Genomic DNA, 20,545 nt, shown 5'->3' with positions numbered 1-20,545 from the left:
AAGCCAAATGGACCCCTAGATGGGAACGATTAGGCGAAAACCAAGGTCCCTATGCAAGAAAAATCATTAGGACAGTGAAGCCGGTCATATCTTCCGACCGGCCTCCGGGAAGAATGCTCTGATGAGCAAGCTAGGCCACGTGTCTATAGAAGCTTGCAACACGGGTTGAGACTAAGGCAGGTCACGATATAGCGGCGGGTGGTTTGAAGGTAGACCTTGCCAACTACTGTGTGAATCCGCCATTGGTATCCCTGAGGGATGCACTTCTGATAGAGGAAGGACCGTAGTAGAAGACTTGGAACCGGAGGGTTCGTAGTCGCAGAAGTAGTCTAGTTTGCAAAACGCTCGGGAGAAAAGATATACCGAGGCGTCCACTTGTTTGGAAACGGCTGAAATCCGTTATGTGAGAAAATGGCAAGACCTGAGAGCAGGGCACTGAGAACCTGCTGAAGAGTCGAGCACTGAAAACGTACTGAACGGAACCTGGGGATAACTTGGATCCCATCGCCGCGATGTTGGCTCAGGATGGCTATGGAGAGACAAATGATTGCTCGACTAAGCCGGTAGGACGAAGACTACTGGATGACCTTGCAGACTGAGATTAAAAGGAAGATAACCCAGCCTACAGGGATGAGGGTGGATATGGAAAACTAGTCCAGCTGGACTTAGAACAGAGATTAGTCGAGCAAGGAACGTCCATGTGTAAGGAAGGTTGGCTCTAGGTAGATTAAATAGACACCCGAAGACAACTAGGCTGGCGAAAGGCAGGTCAATCCGTATGACGGAGTAGACGACCGAATCCATACTGGACCCTCTGGCGCAGGGAGGGAATTGCGGTGTGTAGACCCGCTTGCCTAAGTCTAAGACAAGAAGCGCTCGAGGATAACATGGAAAAGATACAATTGTAGCTGAAGGAAGAAACGCGCTATCACCAGACTTATCCTTGGATCCAAGACTGGAGCAGCTTTTACCCTGGTTGGTTCTTGCGCGGAGTCAGATCCCACTCCTGTCTGAGGTGGGATACTCTTTCCCGTCACGGTCAGAAGTCCCATGTCTGCGCTGCCGGAGGCTTTACCTGGCGTCTGTAAGAATAGGTAAGTTCCGACAGATAAGTAGCTTAGGCATTGTGGTAGCCTGAAGGCCCTTAGGACAGAATAGGACCTGTAAACTACTATTGGCCAAACATAAAGATAGGCGTAACACTTAGGTTCCAGAGCATGCCGCAGACAAATCGCGATCCACCGTACCTGACACGAGAGTGTGTGACCCACCTGAAGGTGGAGTATCCAGTTATGTTGCTACCGAGATCCGCTCTGTGCTACAGAGATCTGCGCCGTCTGAACATGGTAATGCTTACGTTTAACTGTTAACAAACCACAGATGTTATTAAAAATGAAATATGCACCTGAAAGGTGTGTTTGACTCACCTGAAAGCGGTCTGTAACCGCAGCTGCAGCCAGTCAGGCGCAATAAATGCCGGCACCTCACCCCGAGTGGTGATTAGACAGGAGCTTAGGCAAAGGCTGCAAAAGATACCGAGGAACGCGAGAGAGGACGCTCCTGACTCACCTGAAAATGAGACAGTGGAGCTGGACCGGTGTAGTAGATGGACCTCGGGTACGTTTGAGTTACCAGAAAGACGGCATGTATTGACAAACATGTCTGGCAGAGGCCCATCCAAGTACTCAATAAGGGATAGGATACTGCTGCAATAGAACGCGAGAAACTTGAAGGCTAGAGCATCTAACTCACCTGGATACGGTACCAAACACCAGTACCACTGAAGCTGTGAACTTCGGGCACGTCTCCACCGTAATACGGCTGTTCGAACTACTGTACCTGGTAGGTGGTGCTTTTGAAGCCTATATAGCAGATAGAGCCGATTGCAGCTGTGCTATAAGTATCCTGTGAACAAATCAGGTGTGGAGAGAACCCGAAGAAGGGTATAGGAGACAGCCCTTTCTGTGCTGCAGTGCGGTCTAGGTCTGGATACCTGACGGCATTAGGCAGAATAACGGCTTCTGTGTTGCGGTCTAGGTCAGGATACCTGATGGCATTAGACAGAATAACGGCTTCTGTGTAGCTGTCTAGGTCTGAATACCTGAGGGCATTAGGCAGAAGAACAGCATCTGTGTTGCGGTCTAGGTCTGGATACCTGACGACATCAGATAGAATAACAACTTCACGTGTAGTAAGCCGTACCACGAAGTCTGTAGTAAAATTAGAGTCTGACCAGTCAATTCTTCTGACGGTAGAACCGTAGGCCTGGGATCAGAAAGAGACTAACTCTACTCTCTGTTGTGTGCTATGGTTCCAACTTCTGGACCTGCGAGCTGTGGTCAGCTTCTTTATCCACTGAACCATAGCGGACAATTGCCGGGTAACACGGACTTCTATCCAGTTGGAAGTCCGGCCTAAACACTGTAGACGTGAATAGATAGAAACCGCAGATTGTTCTGCTTAGAGCCGTATGAAGCCAGCGTCCGGAGGGGGCTGCAGAAAAAAAGGGAAGGGCGAGTGCCTGTGGGCAGTAGATGTGGGAGCAGATGCTATGCCAGGGCTCCAGCACCTTTATGTGTGAAGCAATGGCTGAGTGGTGCTCTGCTGAAATCAAGGCACATATGTGCAATGGCCGAAAAACCCAACAGCCAAGACAGAATCAGAGGAAAACGTGCGAGTGAAACCTTCTACCAGATCAACGCCATGCGTCAAACACAGAAGACAGCAGCGTGGCTCTACAAGGCTCTGTGTGCCATGACACCAGACATACTGATGTACTAGAGGCTGTGCAGCAGAAGATTACATTTACGCCAGTAAATTACACGACTCCGGAGTACTATTACGGCAGTGACTGTACGGTTCTAGAGCACAATTACTTCATAGACTGTACGGCTCCAGAAAACCATTACGTTAGTGGCTGTACTGCTCCAGAGACTGTACGACTATAGCGCCTATCACGTGAGACGCAATTGCTAAGGTGGATTCTCTGCTCCGACACCGTACCTACGGAAAGTGTGGCCCTGCTTAATTATTCTATGAGGGGCTTATACTCCACAATGTCCCTGATTCGGCTGAAGGGAGCTAGGTAGGAAACAGTTGGTCCTGTCCGGTGAAGATACTAACCGTGACCCACGCTGGGAAAATACGACTGCTTCAAGACATATCACATTTTGCAAGTGAGAGCAAAACTGTGCGGTGACTAGGACCGCGCTGCCCGCAGGCAGGATATAGTCATCCCCAGTACTCACATCCATATGGCCGCTCAGAGCCCCCACCTGCCCGCATCAGAAAGGTCGCACTGTGCAAAACTCCACTCTGCACAGCGTAAACGGGGCAGAGCTAACCGTCCGCTCTGGGAGCAGTAAAATGGCGGCAAGGATATACTCTCTGCGCCACAAGGGAAGCCGGCCGGAGGGCGGAGCTTGCGCCAGGAGCAGGGAGCGGCTGAGGGGAGACGGCGGGAAAAAGCCCGCCCAAAATGAGAGGACAGGGGCGGAGCTACCGCGGACTAGGCCGCAATTGAAGCCGGGGCCTAGATTAGACTCAGGAGACCGCCGAAAGGGGAGGGGCGGCGCGGAGGCCCGAAAAAATCTGGAACTATCCCCTGGATCCTCCCAGAAAGGTAGTCGGGTGCGGGGGGGAAGCGGTGGGGCGGGAGCCCTGCGCCGAGGAGAGCAGGCTGCTGCCCACAGTCGCCTATACTGCTGAATAGGGAACCAGTTGAGGGAAGCCTGGAGCACACAGCACTTGGCGAGGAAAGGTGAGGGAATTGCCAACCTCGGCAGGGAATAAGCTCCCCACATGAGCGGCCGGAGAGCAGACAGGGATAGGTGGAGGGCTTTCCTCTTCTTTGCCTATCTTCTTACGTTTACCTTTTTCCCTGTGGTGTCAGACGTCCGGAAACCTGTTGCAGGACGTCATGTCTCATCCAACTAACAGGCTCTGGTGGGCGAGTAGGTGGGAGACGAAGGGCCAGGACCAGGTCTGGATCACCTAAGCACGCTTCTGTGCTAGGGGTTTGGGTCCTGCCGGCTAGACATATGAGGATACGGGGTGGCAGTACACGCCGTACTCATAGTCTCTTTGTGGGAGTACAGTTGTGACCTTTCACACTGTATCCCTCCTGGTACCTGAAAAGGAACGACGCACATTGAGGTAGATAAGGGTCTAATGAAAGACCTGTGTCCACCTCCTACTGACACTAAGCTAAACTGATCATCCTACTTCCTGTCGGTGGGGTGTACACTGCGGAGGAGGAGCTAACTTTTTTCTGCATAGTGTCAGCCTCCTAGTGGCAGCAACATACACCCATGGTTTCTGTGTCCCCCAATAAGGCAATAGAGAAAAGTTCAATTTTGGTCTCATCACTCCAAATTACCTTGTTCCAGAAGTTTTGAGGCTTGTCTATGTGCTATTTTGCGTATTGTAGATGATACTTTGTGGCATGTGCGCAGTAATGGCTTTCTTCTGGTGATGCGACCATGCAGCCCATATTTAGTCAAGTGCCTCCTTATTGTGCATCCTGAAATAGCCACACCGCTAGTTTTCAGAGTCCTGTATTTTACCTGATGTTATTTGTGGGTTTCTCTTTGCATCCCAAACAATTTTCCTGGCAATTGTGGATGACATTTTTGTTGGTCTTCCTGATCGAGGTTTTGCTTTTACAGAACCCCTGATTTTCCATTTGTTAATCACAGTTTGAACGCTGTTGACTGGTATCACCAATTATTTGGATATCTTTTTGTATCCCTTTCCTGTTTTATACAGTTCAGCTACCATTTCCCGTAGATCCATTGACAATTCTTTTGCTTTCCCCATGACTCAATCCAGAAACGTCAGTGGCTGGATGAAAGCTGCAAGAGTCTGTCTGGATCCCAGAATCTCACTCAGCTTTTATGCCCACACACTGATTATAAGCAAACAGGTCACAAGTGAGGATGTTACCTTTAGTAGCCATTCAAACCCATTTTTTGTCAACTTCTGCGCATGTTATGAGGCCAAAATCACCATGGTACGTAAACTTTTGATCAGGGTCATTTGGATGTTTTGGGTTGTCATTATGATTTAAAAAGAGAGAACAGTAGTTTGACAATAAATCGCTTCACCCAACCACTAACCATGAGTGGAGATTACACTAAACCTTTATCATTCATGTTCTCTGAAAAAAGGCCATGAAAGCAAAAAAAAGTTCTGTTGAGGCATGTAAACCTTTGAGCACAATTGTATATCTTAACCCCTTAATGACCCCAGCTTTTTTCGGTTTTGAGTTTACGTTTTTCGCTCCTTGTTCCCAGAGCCATAACTTTAGTTTTCCGTCAATATGGCCATGTGAGGGCTTATTTTTTGCGGGACGAGTTTTACTTTTGAACAACACCATTGGTTTTACCATGTTGTGTACTCGAAAATGGGAAACAAAATTCCAAGTGCGGTGAAATTGCAAAAAAAGTGTAATCCCACACTTGTCTTTTGTTTGGCTTTTTTGCTAGGATCACTAAATGCTAGGCTGACCTGCCATTATGATTCTCCAGGTCATTACGAGTTCATAGATACTAAACATGCCTAGGTTCTTATTTAAGTGGTGAAAAAAAAATTCCAAACTTTGCTAAAAAAAAAAAAAAAAAAAAAAAAAAGCGCCATTTTCTGATACCCGTAGCGTCTCCATTTTTCGTGATCTGGGGTTGGGTGGGGGATTATTTTTTGTGTGCCAAGCTGACGTTTTTAAGGATACCATTTATGTGCAGATACAATCTTTTGATTGCCCATTACTGCATTTTAAAAAACGCAATTCTGGCGTTTTGTTTTTTTCCCCCGCTATGCCATTTAATGATCGGGTTAATCCTTTTTTTTTTTTACTGATAGATTGGGCGATTCTGAACGCAGCGATACCCAATATGTGTGATTTTTTTTTTTTACGTTTTTATTTTGAATGGGGCGAAAGGGGTGGGTGATTTAAACTTATTTTTATTTTTTTTTTTAATTTTGGCATGCCTCAATAGCCTCCATGGGAGGCTAGAAGCTGCCACAACTCGTTTGCCTCTGCTACATATGGGGGGTGATTAGATTGCCTATATGTAGCAGAATTACAGCATTGCTATGAGCGCCGACCACAGGGTGGCGCTCATAGCAATCTGGCATCAACAGCCATAGAGGTCTCCAGTAGACCTCTGGTTGTTATGCCAATGCATCACTGACTCCTGATCACGTGGCGGGGATCAGCAATGCGCGCATTTCCTGCACGGCAGCCGGAAGCGCTTGTTAAATACCGCTGTCAGCGTTTGACAGCGGCATTTAACTAGTCAATAGGCGTGGGTGGATCGCGACTCCACATGCGCCTATTGCGGGCACATGTCAGCTGTTCAAAACAGCTGACATGTCTCTGCTTTGATGTGGGCTCACCGCTGGAGCCCTCATCAAAGCAGGGGCTCTGACCTTGGACGTACTATTGCGTCCAAGGTCAGAAAGGGGTTAAAGCTTTACTCCAGATATGCAGTGAACTGAGCTTTATGGCAAGTTCATATTAGGCATTTTTTCCAGGGCTGTGGAGTCGGAGCCCATTTTAATGGAGTCGGAGTCATGGAAATTGAGGAGTCGGAGTTGAAGGTTTGGCTTACCGACGCCACAGCTTTGGTTTTTTCAGCATTTTTTCTGCAGCAAAATCTGATCTCTTGGCAGTAAAGAAGCTGCAGAAAAAAAAAGCATGTTTTTCTTGCGTTTTTGCATGCTACATTTGTTTCTTGTGCATGCTGATAAAGTTTTGAAAAAAAAAACATGCTCCATTGTGCAAAAAAAAAAAAATACATGTGAAGAACAAAATCCTGATGACAAAAAAAAAATAAGCTGTGTGCATGAGATTTCTTAAATCTCACAGACTTTTCTGGTACTGTAAAATGCAGATTAAAATATGCATTTAAAAAAAAAAAATGCATAAAAAAGCTGCAAAAAAACGCCGAGTGTGAACGTAGCTTAATATAGCAAAGATGTCTAACTATACTGAAAATCATGTCAGAAAAACGGTCCACATCTCTTAATAGTGCCAACATAACACCACATCCTCACCTTGTGGAAGTAACTGAAGACTCGGGAAATGACATCAGTCTGTGTGAGGCCAAGTTTCTCTGCCAGTTCATCCAATCCCACACGCGAACAAACCCCCTCCAAGCAGAGATCAATTAGCCCCTGCACGCTGTCAAATGAGAACCTGTGGAGCAAGTGAACAGTGAAATGCAGGGCTTCTTTATTGATGGGATATAGTAAAAAAAAAAAATGTATATAACATACAGAAGAAATACTAGATAAAGTTGCTTCCCAGCCCTACATTTGCTTTAACCTGTTCCTGACCACCCACTGTCTTTTGATGTCAGGTAGCATGGGTCTGGAGTAGCAGTTGGCAATCACAGTAATTCACCACTTCAATAAATCACAATTTTCCTTCATCAGAATCTTAAATTCTACCCATAAGCAGGATTAACAGAGGCAGAGACGAGGTGACAGCAATGCAGGCAGCAAGGGGTAGAGGTGTATGGGGAGCACATAATCATATTAAACATACATAGCAACATTATTGATCAGCAGAGTGCAGTTGAAGGAAAACATTTTATTTTTCCTTTTGTCCAAAGTAATCCCAAATGCCAACGTCTGTGAAACACTTTCAGTTGCCAAGTTCATGTCAGGAGATGCACGGCCAGTCCGTCTGTCTGTGAAATGTGGTCCACACATGGATTCTGAATGATGCCTAAACATCCCGCTTTGCAATGGGTGCTGACCGGACTCTACGAGCTTATTACAATATGCTAAAACATGGATTTTTGTGATAACTCACCAAAAAATCCTTTTTCTCCGAGACGCTCATTGGGGGGGACACAGATACTGTGGGTGTATGCTTCTGCCACTAGGAGGCTGACACTAAGTGAAAAAAAGAGGTTAGCTCCTCCTCCGCCGTATACACCCTCGCCCCTATTGCGGGCAGAAATCAGTTTGGTGCCAAAGCAGTAGGAGGACAACAAAATCAGCCTTAATACAGGTACAACATGTCCAAACCACCACCCTTATATCAAATTAGTAAATGCATATAAATTTAAACAAAACAAGAGCCAACTGGCTAATAGGGTGGGTGCTGTGTCCCCCAATGAGCGTCTCGGAGAAAAGGATTTTACGGTGAGTTATCACAAAAATCCATGTTTCTCCTTCGCCTCATTGGGGGACACAGAGACTGTGGGACGTCCTAAAGCAGTCACTGGGTAGGAGATTGACTCACCGATCCAAGGTACATGCACCTCGTTTAAAGGTGCGCCACCGCTGCTTGGAGAATCCTTCTACCCAGGCTCGCATCCGCCGAGGCCGGAGCATGGATATTATAATGTTTGGCAAATGTGTGCAGGCTGGACCAGGTTGCTGCCTTGCAAACCTGTTCCGTCGAAGCCTGGTGCCGAAGCGCCCACTGCCCGAGTAGAGTGCGCTCTGATCCCTGCTAGAATCGGCGTGCCTCTAATGCGGTAGGACTCCTGAATAGTCAAAATGAATCCATCTGGCTATGGTCGATTTTGAGGCAGTGAGTCCCTTCCTGCGCCCTTCGGGGAGCACGAACAGCGTGTCCGTCTGACAAAAGGGTGCCATCCTCGACACGTACCTCTGGAGGGCTCTTACCAGGTCTAACGTGTGAAGAGCCTTTTCCACACGGTACACTGGTGCTGGACAAAATGAAGGCAAGACAACATTTTCATTAATGTGAAAAGAGGACATGACTTTCGGCAGAAAAGGAGGGGCTGGTCTGAGCACCACCTTATCCTAATGGAAAGTGAGGAACGGGGCTTGGCAAGATAGGGCTGGCAGTTCTGAAACCCGCCTGATAGAAGTGATGGCCACTAGGAACCCCACTTTCCAGGAAAGGTACCTCAAGGAGATATCCTGAAGCGTTTCAAATGGAGCTTCCTGCAGAACACTTAGGACCAGGTTAATGTCCCAAGCCTCTATAGGCGCCTTATAGGGAGGTACCAAGTGGGAGACTCCCTGGATGAAAGTGTTCACCTGCAGATTGGTAGCAATTCTGCGCTGGAACAGGACGGACATAGCCGATATTTGTCTCCTGAGGGAACTTGGGGCTAAGCCCGAGTCTAGGCCCGACTGGAGAAGTCAAGATGTTGGGGATCGAGAATCTCAGCGGAGAAACACTGCGGCCTCGACACCAAGCACCTTCCAGGTGTGGTGGTAAATTCGTGCTGAAGCAGGCTTCCGGGTGCTAATCACTGTAGCGACCACCTTGCTCCCGAACCCTGCCTGGGTTAGAATCCAAGAGTCAACGGCCATGCCGTCAAACACAGGGCCCCTGAGTTCGGGTGGCAAATCGGCCCTTGAGAAAGTAGATCTGGGCGCTCTGGCAGGCGCCAAGGAACGTCGGCGAGCAGCTGCATTAGATCTGCGTACCACGCTCGACGGGCCAGCAGAATCGCCGGGACCCCTTCCGTCTTGATCTTCTTGATGACCCTCGGAAGTAGTGGCAGCGGGGGAAATAGATATGGGAGGCGAAACTGGTTCCATGGCAGAACCAACGCGTCCACAGCGATTGCCTGCGGGTCCCTGGCCCGAGTGACATATGGGTACCTTGGTGTTCACTCTGGACGCCATCAGGTCCACATCCGGAGTTCCCCACAGCTGACAAATCTGCCGGAAGACTTCGGGATGTAGAGACCACTCTCCGGACGCAAGATCCTGCCGGCTGAGAAAGTCTGCTGCCCAATTTTCCACGCCCAGGACATGGACAGCCGAAATCACAGAGTGGTTTGCTTCGGCCCACTGCAGAACGTGCCCCACCTCGCGCATGGTTGCTCTACTGCGGGTGCCCCCTTGGTGATTTATGTAAGCCACCACCGTGGCGTTGTCCGACTGAATCCGGACGGGGCGGCCTGCTAGAAAGTGATGAAACTATTGCAGAGCCAGCCGAATTGCTCGAATCTTTAATAAGTTGATCAGGAGACGTGCCTCCTGTGGCGACCACAGTCCCTGGGTCGTGTGGTGGCGAAACACCGCTCCCCAGGGGAGGAGACTGGCGTCTGTTGTCATCACCAACCAATGGTCTGGGGGGGAAAGGTTTCCCCTGGGTCATAGAGGAACTGGTTAACCACCATCCGAGCAACTGCCTGACTTGAAAGGACAGTCGGCACTGCTGATCGAGCGTGAAGGGATTCTTGTCCCAAGCTGAGAAAAGGGCGTGCTGCAGGGGGCGAAGAAGGAGCTAGGCAAACGGTACCGCTTCCATTGCTGGCATTTTCCCTAGACTCCTCATCCTGGATCGGATGGTATGAGGGACCGGTTGCCGAAGTGCCTGGACTCCCTGCCGGAGCGCTCGCACCTTTTCCTGAGGGAGAATTACCAACCCTCGGCGAGTGTCGAGAATCATTCCTAGGAAGGAGATCTTTTGAGCTGGCACAAGGGATGACTTCTTCGCATTGACCAACCACCCTAAGCGGGCAAGAGTATGTAGCATGATGTTGACCTTTTCCTCGCATGCCCGTATTGAAGGGCCTTTGACCAAGAGGTCGTCCAGATAAGGCACGACGACTATGCTTCGAGAATGCAGTATGGCCATGACAACTGCCATAACCTTTGTGAACACTCTGGGGGCCGTGGCTAGCCTGAAGGGTAGTGCTACGAACTGAAAATGTAGATCGCTGATGGCGAAGCGAAGAAACCTCCGATGAGGAGGAAAAAAGGGAATATGCAGATATGCATCCTGGATATCGATTGAGGCCAAGTATTCTCCCTGCTCCATGGCCGATATGACTGACTGGAGAGACTCAATCCGGAAAGGTCTGATCCTGATGAATTTGTTCAGAAACTTCAGGTCCAAAACAGGCCTGACATACCCGTCCTTTTTGGGAACCGCAAAAAGGTTGGAATAGAACCCCTGGATTTTTTTCGTGTTCCGGCACTGGAACAATGACTCCATTGTGCTGGAGCGTATGATGGCTCCCAATAGAGCCCTTGCCTGGGCATCCACTCTGGGAAAGCTGGGAAAGAAAAAACCGTCTTGGTGGGTATCTGACAAATTCTATTTTGTAACCCGAGGCCACCAATTCCTTTATCCATGCATCGTGAGCAACATTGGCCCAGACGTAGAAAAACTAGAGTAGGCGGCCGCCCACCTTGCCGGTGTCGTCTGAAAAAGGCCTCGAGTCATTTGGCCGACGATCTTTGGGATCTGGATCCCCTCGATCTGGGCTGCTGAGTACGCAATCTCCCCAATGGGTTGGCTCTATATGAGACCTGCCACTCCCTATCCTGGTTGGGGCGGCCTGAGGTGGCGGACTTGGCCGCTGTAGTCCACCCGGTGTTGCGAAAGGCCCGAAAACGTGCCTGAAACGGGTGATGAAAAAGCGGTTTGACCCTTTGTTGAGGGAGAACCCCGCTCCTTCCTCCTGTGGAGTCGGAGATAAGTTGATCCAACTTCTCCCCAAATAGGCAGCCGCACTTGATAAGGCAGGGAAGTCAAGGACTTCTTAGAAGAATCGGCTCGCCATGTCCTTACCCATAGGGCTCTTCTGATCGAAATTGTATTAGCAGCAGCAAGTGCAGCAATTGGCCGCCTCCAAAGACACATTGATTACATAGTCTCCGGCCATCGCCATCTGACCTCCGAAATCTCTGCAGGTATATCCTGCTCCTGCGCGACCTTGTTTAATGTTTCTGACCAGGATATCATAGCCTTGGCTACCCAAGTTGCTGTGAACGAGGGAGCGAGTGCTGACCCTGACGCCTCATATACTGAGTGAGCCAAGCTCTCTATAAAGCGATCCGTGGGATCCTTAATCGAGGAAACACTAGGGATGGATAGCAGGGTCTTAGTGGCTAGGCGTGAAACCGAGGATCCACCATCGGGGATTCCATCCATCTTTACGGAAGTCCGGAGCAAACGGATACCTTGTTTCGAGTGCCTTTTGACCCGAGAAACGCCTGTCTGGACGTTCTCTGTGCCGCTGCACTATGTCCTCAAACTCCGGGTGAAAGGAAAAAAATTCTGTGCGGGCGCTTCACTCGCTTAAATGCCACTTTATGCCCTGTAGCCGCTGCGGGATCATCCTCAATCCCCTGGGTCTGATTGACGGCTTCTATGAGGCTGTCCACTGTTTCACGTGACCCTGAAGTGTCCAGGTCAAGGGGCTCGTCTGGGTCGCAATTTGAGGTCTACTCACCATCAACCACTGGTGACGGGGAGCGAGAAGCAGAGCTTACAGATGCCAAGGCACCGGATGGACTGGGCGACACCGTGTGGATTTGTTTCCTCCGGGTCTGCCTGGAGTGAGAGCGGCCCCTGCAGGCCGGAGGCTTTTGTGAGGTGGAGGTTCCCTCTAAGGCCGGCGAGCCATCGTCCCTGCCCCTATCTGGGCCTTGAAGGGACTCTATTGCTCTCGTAAGCGACGCCATGGACTGGCAGTGATCGGGCCCACTCCGGGGGATTTGACATATTGGTCGCGGTCGCAGGGGAGGGCTCCTGGGCGCATTCGGATTCGCAGACTTCACATAATCGCTTGCTCTGCGCCTGCGGAAACACAGCCCAACAAGAGATGCACGCAGCGTAAAAGAACATGTGCGTCTTTACCTTTTCGGACATACTGTATCTGTCCGCTGCTGGGGATGTGGGGAGGAAGTAGCACCTCGTTTTCCCTGTAGTGTGGCCTCTCGGGCAGCACTTACCCCAGTCCTGCGCCCCCCTGTCCTGGCTGCTTCCTTCAAGTCGTGCGCCACCAGCTGTGGGAGTGAGCCAGCATGAAAAACCGCTCTAGGGGCGGTGTTTCCGTTCTGCGGCCAGCCGCGCTCCGAAGCCGGGAGAGGGACCGTCTACCACCTTGCTGCACCGCAGTCTAACCATTGGTGGAGCAGTGGGGGCCGCACGGACTAGTCTTGTGCCTCTGTACAGCCCATAGTTTCAATACCTAGGGGTGGTCAGAGCCAAGTCCGGCACTGTGTCCCATGACGCGGGAGAGGATACGTGGAGGGACACTCGCACGTGCTCGCCCGTTGTTGGTTTGGGGAAATCGGACCCTTTCAATAGGATCCGTTGCCCCTGTCACATCTTCATGGAAAAGACGAAAAAAGTCTGGAGAAAAAAAAAAAAACAGACAAGTGCCTCCATGGACACTAAGCAAAAAACTGATTTCCGCCCGCAATAGGGACGAGGGTGTATACAGCGGAGGAGGAGCTAACCTCTTTTTTTCCACTTAGTGTCAGCCTCCGAGCGGCAGAAGCATACACCCACAGTATCTGTGTCCCCCCCTGAGGCGAAGGAGATAAGGTGTCGCTATGGATTAAGTAAATAAATCCAATATCAATGGACACATGGCAGCATCTCCTGTATGTAGATATAATAGTGAGATGCTGACAGTTTCTGGAAGAGCAAACTTCCTCATTAGCAAACAGGTGCTACATGAAATGTGAAGATAACTGCCCCTAATGTTGAAAATCAGCTTTAGCCCTTACCAAAAACATCACATGGTAGTGGAAATGCAATAGTTACATCCCACTGCTATAATAATCATTTATCAACACCATCCAAGGACATATCTTTGATGGGAGGGACATAGTGTACACACGTCTGTGTTCAAGCGCCAGGGTTTCAGCCTTGGAGAAGAAACCAGAGAAATGTCATACATCATAGAGTAGTTTGGTGTGTCCAAGAAAGGGACCCCGATGCAGCATAACAAGATGGGGCACTACTACAAGATGGGGACCAGTACAGGGCACTACTACAAGAACTTTGCCACAATTACTATATGGCGCTAATTCTAAGACAATATTACTGTATGTGGCTAATTGGAGGAAACAATTGTAAAAATAAATCCAAAATAAAGCATGAGAAAATATTTTTTTTCCACTAAACATGCTGTTTTATATATAAAACTAAAGTAAACAAAAAAGTGCACGTTTGGTATTCTAACATCCATGACCCATGCTATAAAACTGTACCATAACCCATACAATGAATGCCATCTAAAAACAAACAAAAAAAAAAACAAACAAACAAACATGGCAATAATGTTTTTTTGAAAAAGTGCATAGAAAAAAAATGGCATCACTACAAAGGTCACTTTATCCGGCAAAGAATGCGGCCCCCCAAAATACTATATTTTTCTATGTGCGGCCCATATATCCAGCTGAGTTTGAGACCCCTGCTCCAAGACACGGCAATTATATAATTCCACTAGGAGGTTACTGTGGGAAAATATGATGTAATGCAAGTTTATGTCTTCGCGCCTACGTTCCATGTATACAATTAGCAATCTTCCGCTCACCTGACCTGGAAAAGAAGTGAGGGGTTTGAACGAAACCCTTTAGAATATCTCTTCCAGAGAAACTTCAAGTCAGTCCCAGAAAAAGCAATGTGTATTATAGCTTTATCTAAACTTTTGGCGACGTCTTCTCCATAAAGAAGTGCTCACCAATTTAATCATAACAGGTTTTTTAACTAAACCCTTTATATTTCATATTTGCCTTCACGTAGGTTTTGTCGTCATTTAATCTTTGTGAGAACTTTTTCCCTTCCTGTTCTTAAGGTGCCCACAACCCTGAAGAGGGAAAGTATAGCTGGGTGGCATGTGTGGTAGTGCACTACTCAATACAAGCATCTCACTGTTCTCGCAAAATGGTTTGAGGTGACAACGAAAAGTGTGGTATGGATGCGTGGACAGGCTGTTGTGTGCGCTCCGCTCAATATCAACCTATTGCGATAAGTGAGTGGATAAGTCGCCTCAGTCCGTGTGCAGCAAGTGGGTGGTATTTATGACACGTAGCAACATTAGAAGTGACATTTTCTAAATCCACACTGATGCTTTTACTCCTCTAGTATGCCTCTATCGATACAATGAAGTAAAGAGAGGTGTTGTGAACTCCCTTGCTCGGATTTCTGAGCTGAAGCTCCCTCTGGTGGTTACTGAGAGTAGTGGAGCTGGCCAGGTGGATGGACGTTCTCCACCTGATTACGATAATTGGGAATCTGGGAATGCTGGCTGGGAGAATATAATGGAGCTGGCTGCTCTTGAAGGTTGCTGATGATTTTTTCCTCTGTCTGCATTTGGAGCTCTTTTGTCCCCTGCCTGATCAGCTAAGTGATTCTTTTGCTAATCCTTTGTATCTAATCTGGTTGTGTCTTTTTTTTTTTTGCTGTCTGTTTTGCTGTTAGGGTTCAGTGTGCTCTCTGCTGGGGGCAGCGCTGGGGCCCGCTTCATATGTTGCAGCTTGTTCAGTCCCCTGTTATGTTAGTATCTTTTTGCTTGTTGCCAGTTTATACCAGAGTGCTGATCTATCGGGGGTAAGATCGTGTGATCTCAGGTTTTTTTGTATATCAGAAGTGTTGAACTTTTTCAGGGTTTTGTGCGTGATTGCAGACAGTATCTTTTTCTGTCCTGTCTAGACAGCTTGGGCCCCACCGTTTGCCCAGTCTGTTCTCTGCCTGTGTTTGTGTCTCATCTTGTCTCACCGACAATATATGTTAGGGGGCTGTCTATTCCTTTGGGGATCTGCTCCGGGGCAGTTTAGATTTCATCTGTGTTTAGGCTTAGTTAGTCCTCCGGCTGTGACGAAGCGTTGAGGGCATCGTAGGAACGCTCCACGGCTACTGCTAGTTGTGCGGATAGGATCAGGGGTCTGCAATCCGCTTAGTTACCAACCTCTCTGGTCTTCTGGTGGTTAGCCTGTTCCTGCCATCCTCCTCAGTGACCCATTCATAACAGAGAGGACTTAATCTCTACTGGTGAGAACTGCTCTGTACTTAGGAGCCTGGTAGTGAGAGTTAGACTGTGTAAAACTGGTGCAGAGATTAGCACCACTGTGCACTCACAAACACCCACACAGTGTATAGGTTTCAGAACTGCATGTGGAGAACGCCGGTGATGACAGACAGTGCTGATAAAGCAACCTAACGAGCTGCTACTTGCACAACTAGACACTACAGAGACGATTAGTCAAGACTACCTTACTTATGAACTAAATTCTTTACGAGACCCACATCATTAAATTGGTGCATTTTCAGGCTTCCCATGCACCAGAATCAGGTGTGGGATGAAACATAAGCTAAGGTAACTCCACTTACCCTGCCTTCTTAAGAATTTTTCCAATTTCCCAGATCTTGGGGTCTAGTGGAACCTTTAAGTGCCCCACAGGGGAAACTGGTGTATCTCCCATCAGCTCAAACTCAGTTGCTGGTTTCTCTAAGGCCCTAAAATTATTAGATGAAAAAGTTACATTGAAGTCTTTGAATAATACATAAAAGTACTCAAAGTCACATTCCATAGACATAAGTGGTCCTGCCACTCACATACTTTGCCATAACTTTCTGTATGTTGTTGGCATACAACACAGGATCTGCTCTCTCTTCTGGACTAGGATTATACACTGGCAAAAACTAGAAAACAAAAGAGATCACATGAAAGAATCAGAACACACGAGGAAAAAAAAAAAAAAAAAAAAAAAAACTAAAACAAAAACACACAAGCCAAACAAATAGTATTGAGTACATTAGCTCATATTCTAAAATTCAGATCCTTGAAGGGGTTGTCCACTACTTTTATACTGATTGTCTATCATTATAACCCTTTTAGACAAGTTAATAGTTGGTGAACAAGCACTCAACCTACCTCATCATGTTAGCATAAAAATCGCTGCTATCAACAACACATTGCCCCAGGTAAACAGGAAATAACGTGTCATACTGTCTACACAGACCAGTAAACTACCACTGATCGGCTTGCATAGAGCTGGCAGCGGTTTAATGACCAAGAGAGGCTTATGTAAAAAGGGCATTAGAATGGATGATTAAAGAAGCACTACCTTTAAAATTTCTTATTGGCTATACCTGTGTAAATGTATATGTAATATAGTGTAGGTGTGGCAAAAGTAGGCACAGTAAGATACTCACTGACTGCTGTCTTCCCCAGTCACACGGTGGCTATTACAGTTTTCAGGATCTCACAGGGCTGTAAGTGGGAGCCAAATGTCACTTTTACAACGCAAGTCTATAGAGCCTCTTTCTGACACTTACGCTGCAAAGTGACTTCTGGTTCACACACTGGGGCAGATACGGGGGGTTGTGCACTCCAGTCCAAATGAAGGGCTCGCTGGAGTACAAAGCATCACTTAAAGGAGTTCGGCATATCTCATTAGTGGCATGCGCCCACCAGAAAATGGATAAATTTGGCAGGGGGGAGTGTAGTTACACCCAGTCCTGGCTCCTTCTCAGCATTGTCCATTTTGGCAAAGTTGTTTCAAGCTAATGTGAAAATTCCAAAAGTCATTGCAACGTGGAGTTACGAAAAAAAAATGCACCTTATCAAAGTATTTTACACCAGTTTTCTATTGAAAACACAAGTGTGGGATGGAAAGTCGGAAAACAGCAGTCACATGACTCAGAAATGGAGCGGAGCAGAGCTTGACACCGGGGTGGACACTACATAAACATTTAGAGTGCTTTCACACAGCATTTTTGCCCATGTTCATTGGTCCTGTTGGGTCTTGCGTCCGGATCACCCGCCAGCAAAATTGGATTCAATTGTACGTGCCAACAGAGTGAACGTGTGCGCTGACATGCATTATTTTTGGGCGCATACTCATACTAGAGGTGGACATTCAAACACAGTCTACTACGAGTGTCCACCTCCAGTAGGCATATACGCCCAAATATAATGTACGTCAGAGCGCACGTTCACTTCAGTCAGCACGATTATAGTCTAAGGCCATGTCTGCACTTACTCCCAAATCCTGTTTTGCAAGGAGTCTGGACTCTACCTCCGATGGGAAGAACTAATTTGGGCAAAAATGGTGTGAAAGGAGGCGTATACAGGTATAGCCATTAAAAGTTTGAAGTGCTTTCTTAATATAAGATCATAGGGGCCCAGCAACCAGCACTGATCAGCTGTTATACCTGGTCTGATCTGCTCTTAAGAGTGTATGAATCAGAACATCACATTTCCATCACACTGTTTATTGGTATTTGCCAGGTATCGCAGATTGACGCATATTAAAGTGAATAGGGGCTTATCAAACGGCCACTACACAGTGTACAGGACTGTGGTGTTTTTAACTCTGTACACAGTTTACATCACCTGTCAATGGAGATGCTAACAGCTGATTTGTGGAAGTGTTAGTTATTGGACCCTTGCCAATCATCTGATATTTATGACCCATGTTGTTATCTATGATGGCAAGAGCATGGCCTAAAGGAGTTGAATGCTGCAGCAGGTTATGGCACCTATAATATGAAGAAAGGCGAGCGTAGCGATGTACTTAATCTCCAACAAAGCCATAACCTCTGAATGAAGTGTTAAGGCCCCGTCACACTAAGCGACTTACCAGCGATCCCGACACCGATATCAAGGTGTCAGGATCGCTAGTAAGTCACTATGTGATCGCTGGTGAGCTGTCACACAGACAGCTTCACCAGCGATCAGCACAGCGATGCCGAGCGTGCGGCATCGCTGGCCACCCGTGTAAAAAATAGAATTAAAATAAAAAATATGGTTATTCTCACCTTCCGATGTCCTGCGCAGTCTTCCGGCCTCTCTCCACGCTCCGGTCCCAGTGATCCTTTGCGAGAATGACCGCGAGAATGTCACGGTCTCGCAGCAGCGACGTCTCGCGGTCATTCGTGCAAAGGATCACTGGGACCGGAGCGTGGAGAGGCCGGAAGACTGCGCGGGACATCGGAAGGTGAGAATAATAATATTTTTTTTTATTATTTTTTAAACCTCTGGACATTTCTTAGGTTGCTGGTCTCCCGCTGGCCAGCACGCATCGCTGTGTGTGACAGGCGGGAGACCAGCGACCAAAGAAATGTCCAGAGGTTTCTTCCAGCGATCAGCGATACCGGCAGGGGGGCCGCTCGCTGATCGCTATCACACACAGCGATCTCGCTGGTGAGATCGCCGTCTCGTCACAAAAGTTGTGACTCAGCAGCGATCTCGCTACCGAGATCGCTTAGTGTGACGGGGCCTTTAGGGTGCATAAGTGACATGCTGATCCATTCAGCTGCTCCTGGCTGCAGTCATGTCGCTAGGGTATCAAGGGGAGCACAAGTAATGCAATTCTTTTTGTTTTAATTTACCACAAAAAAAAAAAAAAAAAAACACCATATTTTGATTCATTTTAATTGCTAAAATGTACAGGATCTTCATTGTACTTATTTAGTTACAAACGTCAGCAAATCTACAGAGAACAGTTCAAATACTTAAAGGGGTTTTTCAGTCTAAAACTACAAGTCTGCAGCCACTCTATGTGAAAGCAGACTTGTGAATCCTCACATCGCATGCACTACACACTGAGGATTCTCCTGTGTCATCGCCGGGAACGGTGGTCGAATGACCGCAAGTATACGATATGCATACTCACGGCCACAATCCAAGTATGCAAATGTATTGAGCGAAGCCGGAAACACTCTAGTCCGCATGTGGCTGGGAATGAAATACTTGTACTTTTAGACCAAACAACCTCTTTAAAAAAAAAAAAAAAAAAACTTTAAATTAGCTTTTCCCAGATTCTAAGATTTCCTCACCTCAATCTCTAAGTTGATGTAAAACTGAGACATTGTGAGCCAGAGGACCTTTAGCCTGTAAAAAGATACAGTAAAGACTCACAAGGGAATGGTCTCCATGTGGAAAAATAACTATTGAGTGAAAGACGGGAAAAGATAAATTAGAAAACAATAAGAAAAAAAGACCCCCTGAACTGGTAGACTGTGTGAGGGGGAACATGCACAAGTAAATAATGATCAGGCAAGCACTACACTTCAAAGTTCATCGAGCCACAGTTTCTAAATCCTGTATTGATTTTTTGTACACAGGGTGATTTATGACAGAGCAATTTTGGGACTTCTATAGAAATGAGAACAGCGTATGGGGTGCAGACAGAAGTATATAGATGTAAACAAATTAATAAAGAGGAAAAATTACTTACACTCCATTGCCTTTCCATGTCCATATTGTTGCTGGCTGTGAATGGAGAAGGACTGATTACTACTAAGGTTACTGAAGTGAACCACCGATTTAATCCCTTGAATTAAAAAGGTGTCTGGCAGGAGTTTTTTAAAAAATATGCCATAGGAAAAGGTTTGTTACAAAATAAATTTAGAAGTGTTACTTCCTACTCTAAACCACTACTTCAGAGGTCTTAGCTGGGACCTCAAGTGATAAAGACCCATCCTTTCTTTCAATTAACTGATAGGACCACAGATTGAGTGGAGGATCAGGTGACCAACAGGTGGGCCATCGTTCCACCAAAAGCCAGCCAGCGGTCTCAGCAAGCAATTGATGACTGAATTAGGGCAGTTTCACACGTCAGTGTCTCCGGTACGTGTAGTGACAGTTTTCTCACATAACGGAGGCACTGACACACGTAGACACATTCGAATGAATGTGTCTATGCAGATGTCAGCGTTTTCACGGACTGTGTGTCCGTGTGCAAAATACGCTGACATGTCCGCTTTTGTGCAACAGCACGGATCCATACCGCACACGGATGCTGTCTGTGTGCGTTTTTAAAAGTCAAAGGATTAACATTGAAAATAATT

At 47.3% G+C, this 20,545-nt stretch overlaps 1 protein-coding gene across 2 annotated transcripts in view; it reads right to left on the bottom strand.

Moving 5' to 3' along the window:
- LPCAT4 (lysophosphatidylcholine acyltransferase 4) overlaps positions 1 to 20,545 on the bottom strand; it is a 124,083-nt gene that overhangs the window by 16,323 nt on the left and 87,215 nt on the right. For both annotated transcript variants that reach the window (XM_073565012.1, XM_073565011.1), the window contains exons 7-11: positions 19,933 to 19,967; positions 19,532 to 19,586; positions 16,308 to 16,390; positions 16,079 to 16,204; positions 7,057 to 7,198 (exon numbers count right to left, since the gene is read on the bottom strand). In XM_073565012.1, coding sequence (XP_073421113.1) covers positions 7,057 to 7,198; positions 16,079 to 16,204; positions 16,308 to 16,390; positions 19,532 to 19,586; positions 19,933 to 19,967 — 441 coding nt within the window. The remainder of the gene's footprint in view (positions 1 to 7,056; positions 7,199 to 16,078; positions 16,205 to 16,307; positions 16,391 to 19,531; positions 19,587 to 19,932; positions 19,968 to 20,545) is intronic.

Source organism: Dendrobates tinctorius, unplaced genomic scaffold, assembly GCF_039654945.1.
Source record: "Dendrobates tinctorius isolate UK_male_01 unplaced genomic scaffold, ASM3965494v1 ptg000516l, whole genome shotgun sequence".
In the NCBI taxonomy this organism is placed as follows: domain Eukaryota; kingdom Metazoa; phylum Chordata; class Amphibia; order Anura; family Dendrobatidae; genus Dendrobates; species Dendrobates tinctorius.
This window is presented reverse-complemented; position numbering and strand designations above follow the sequence as displayed.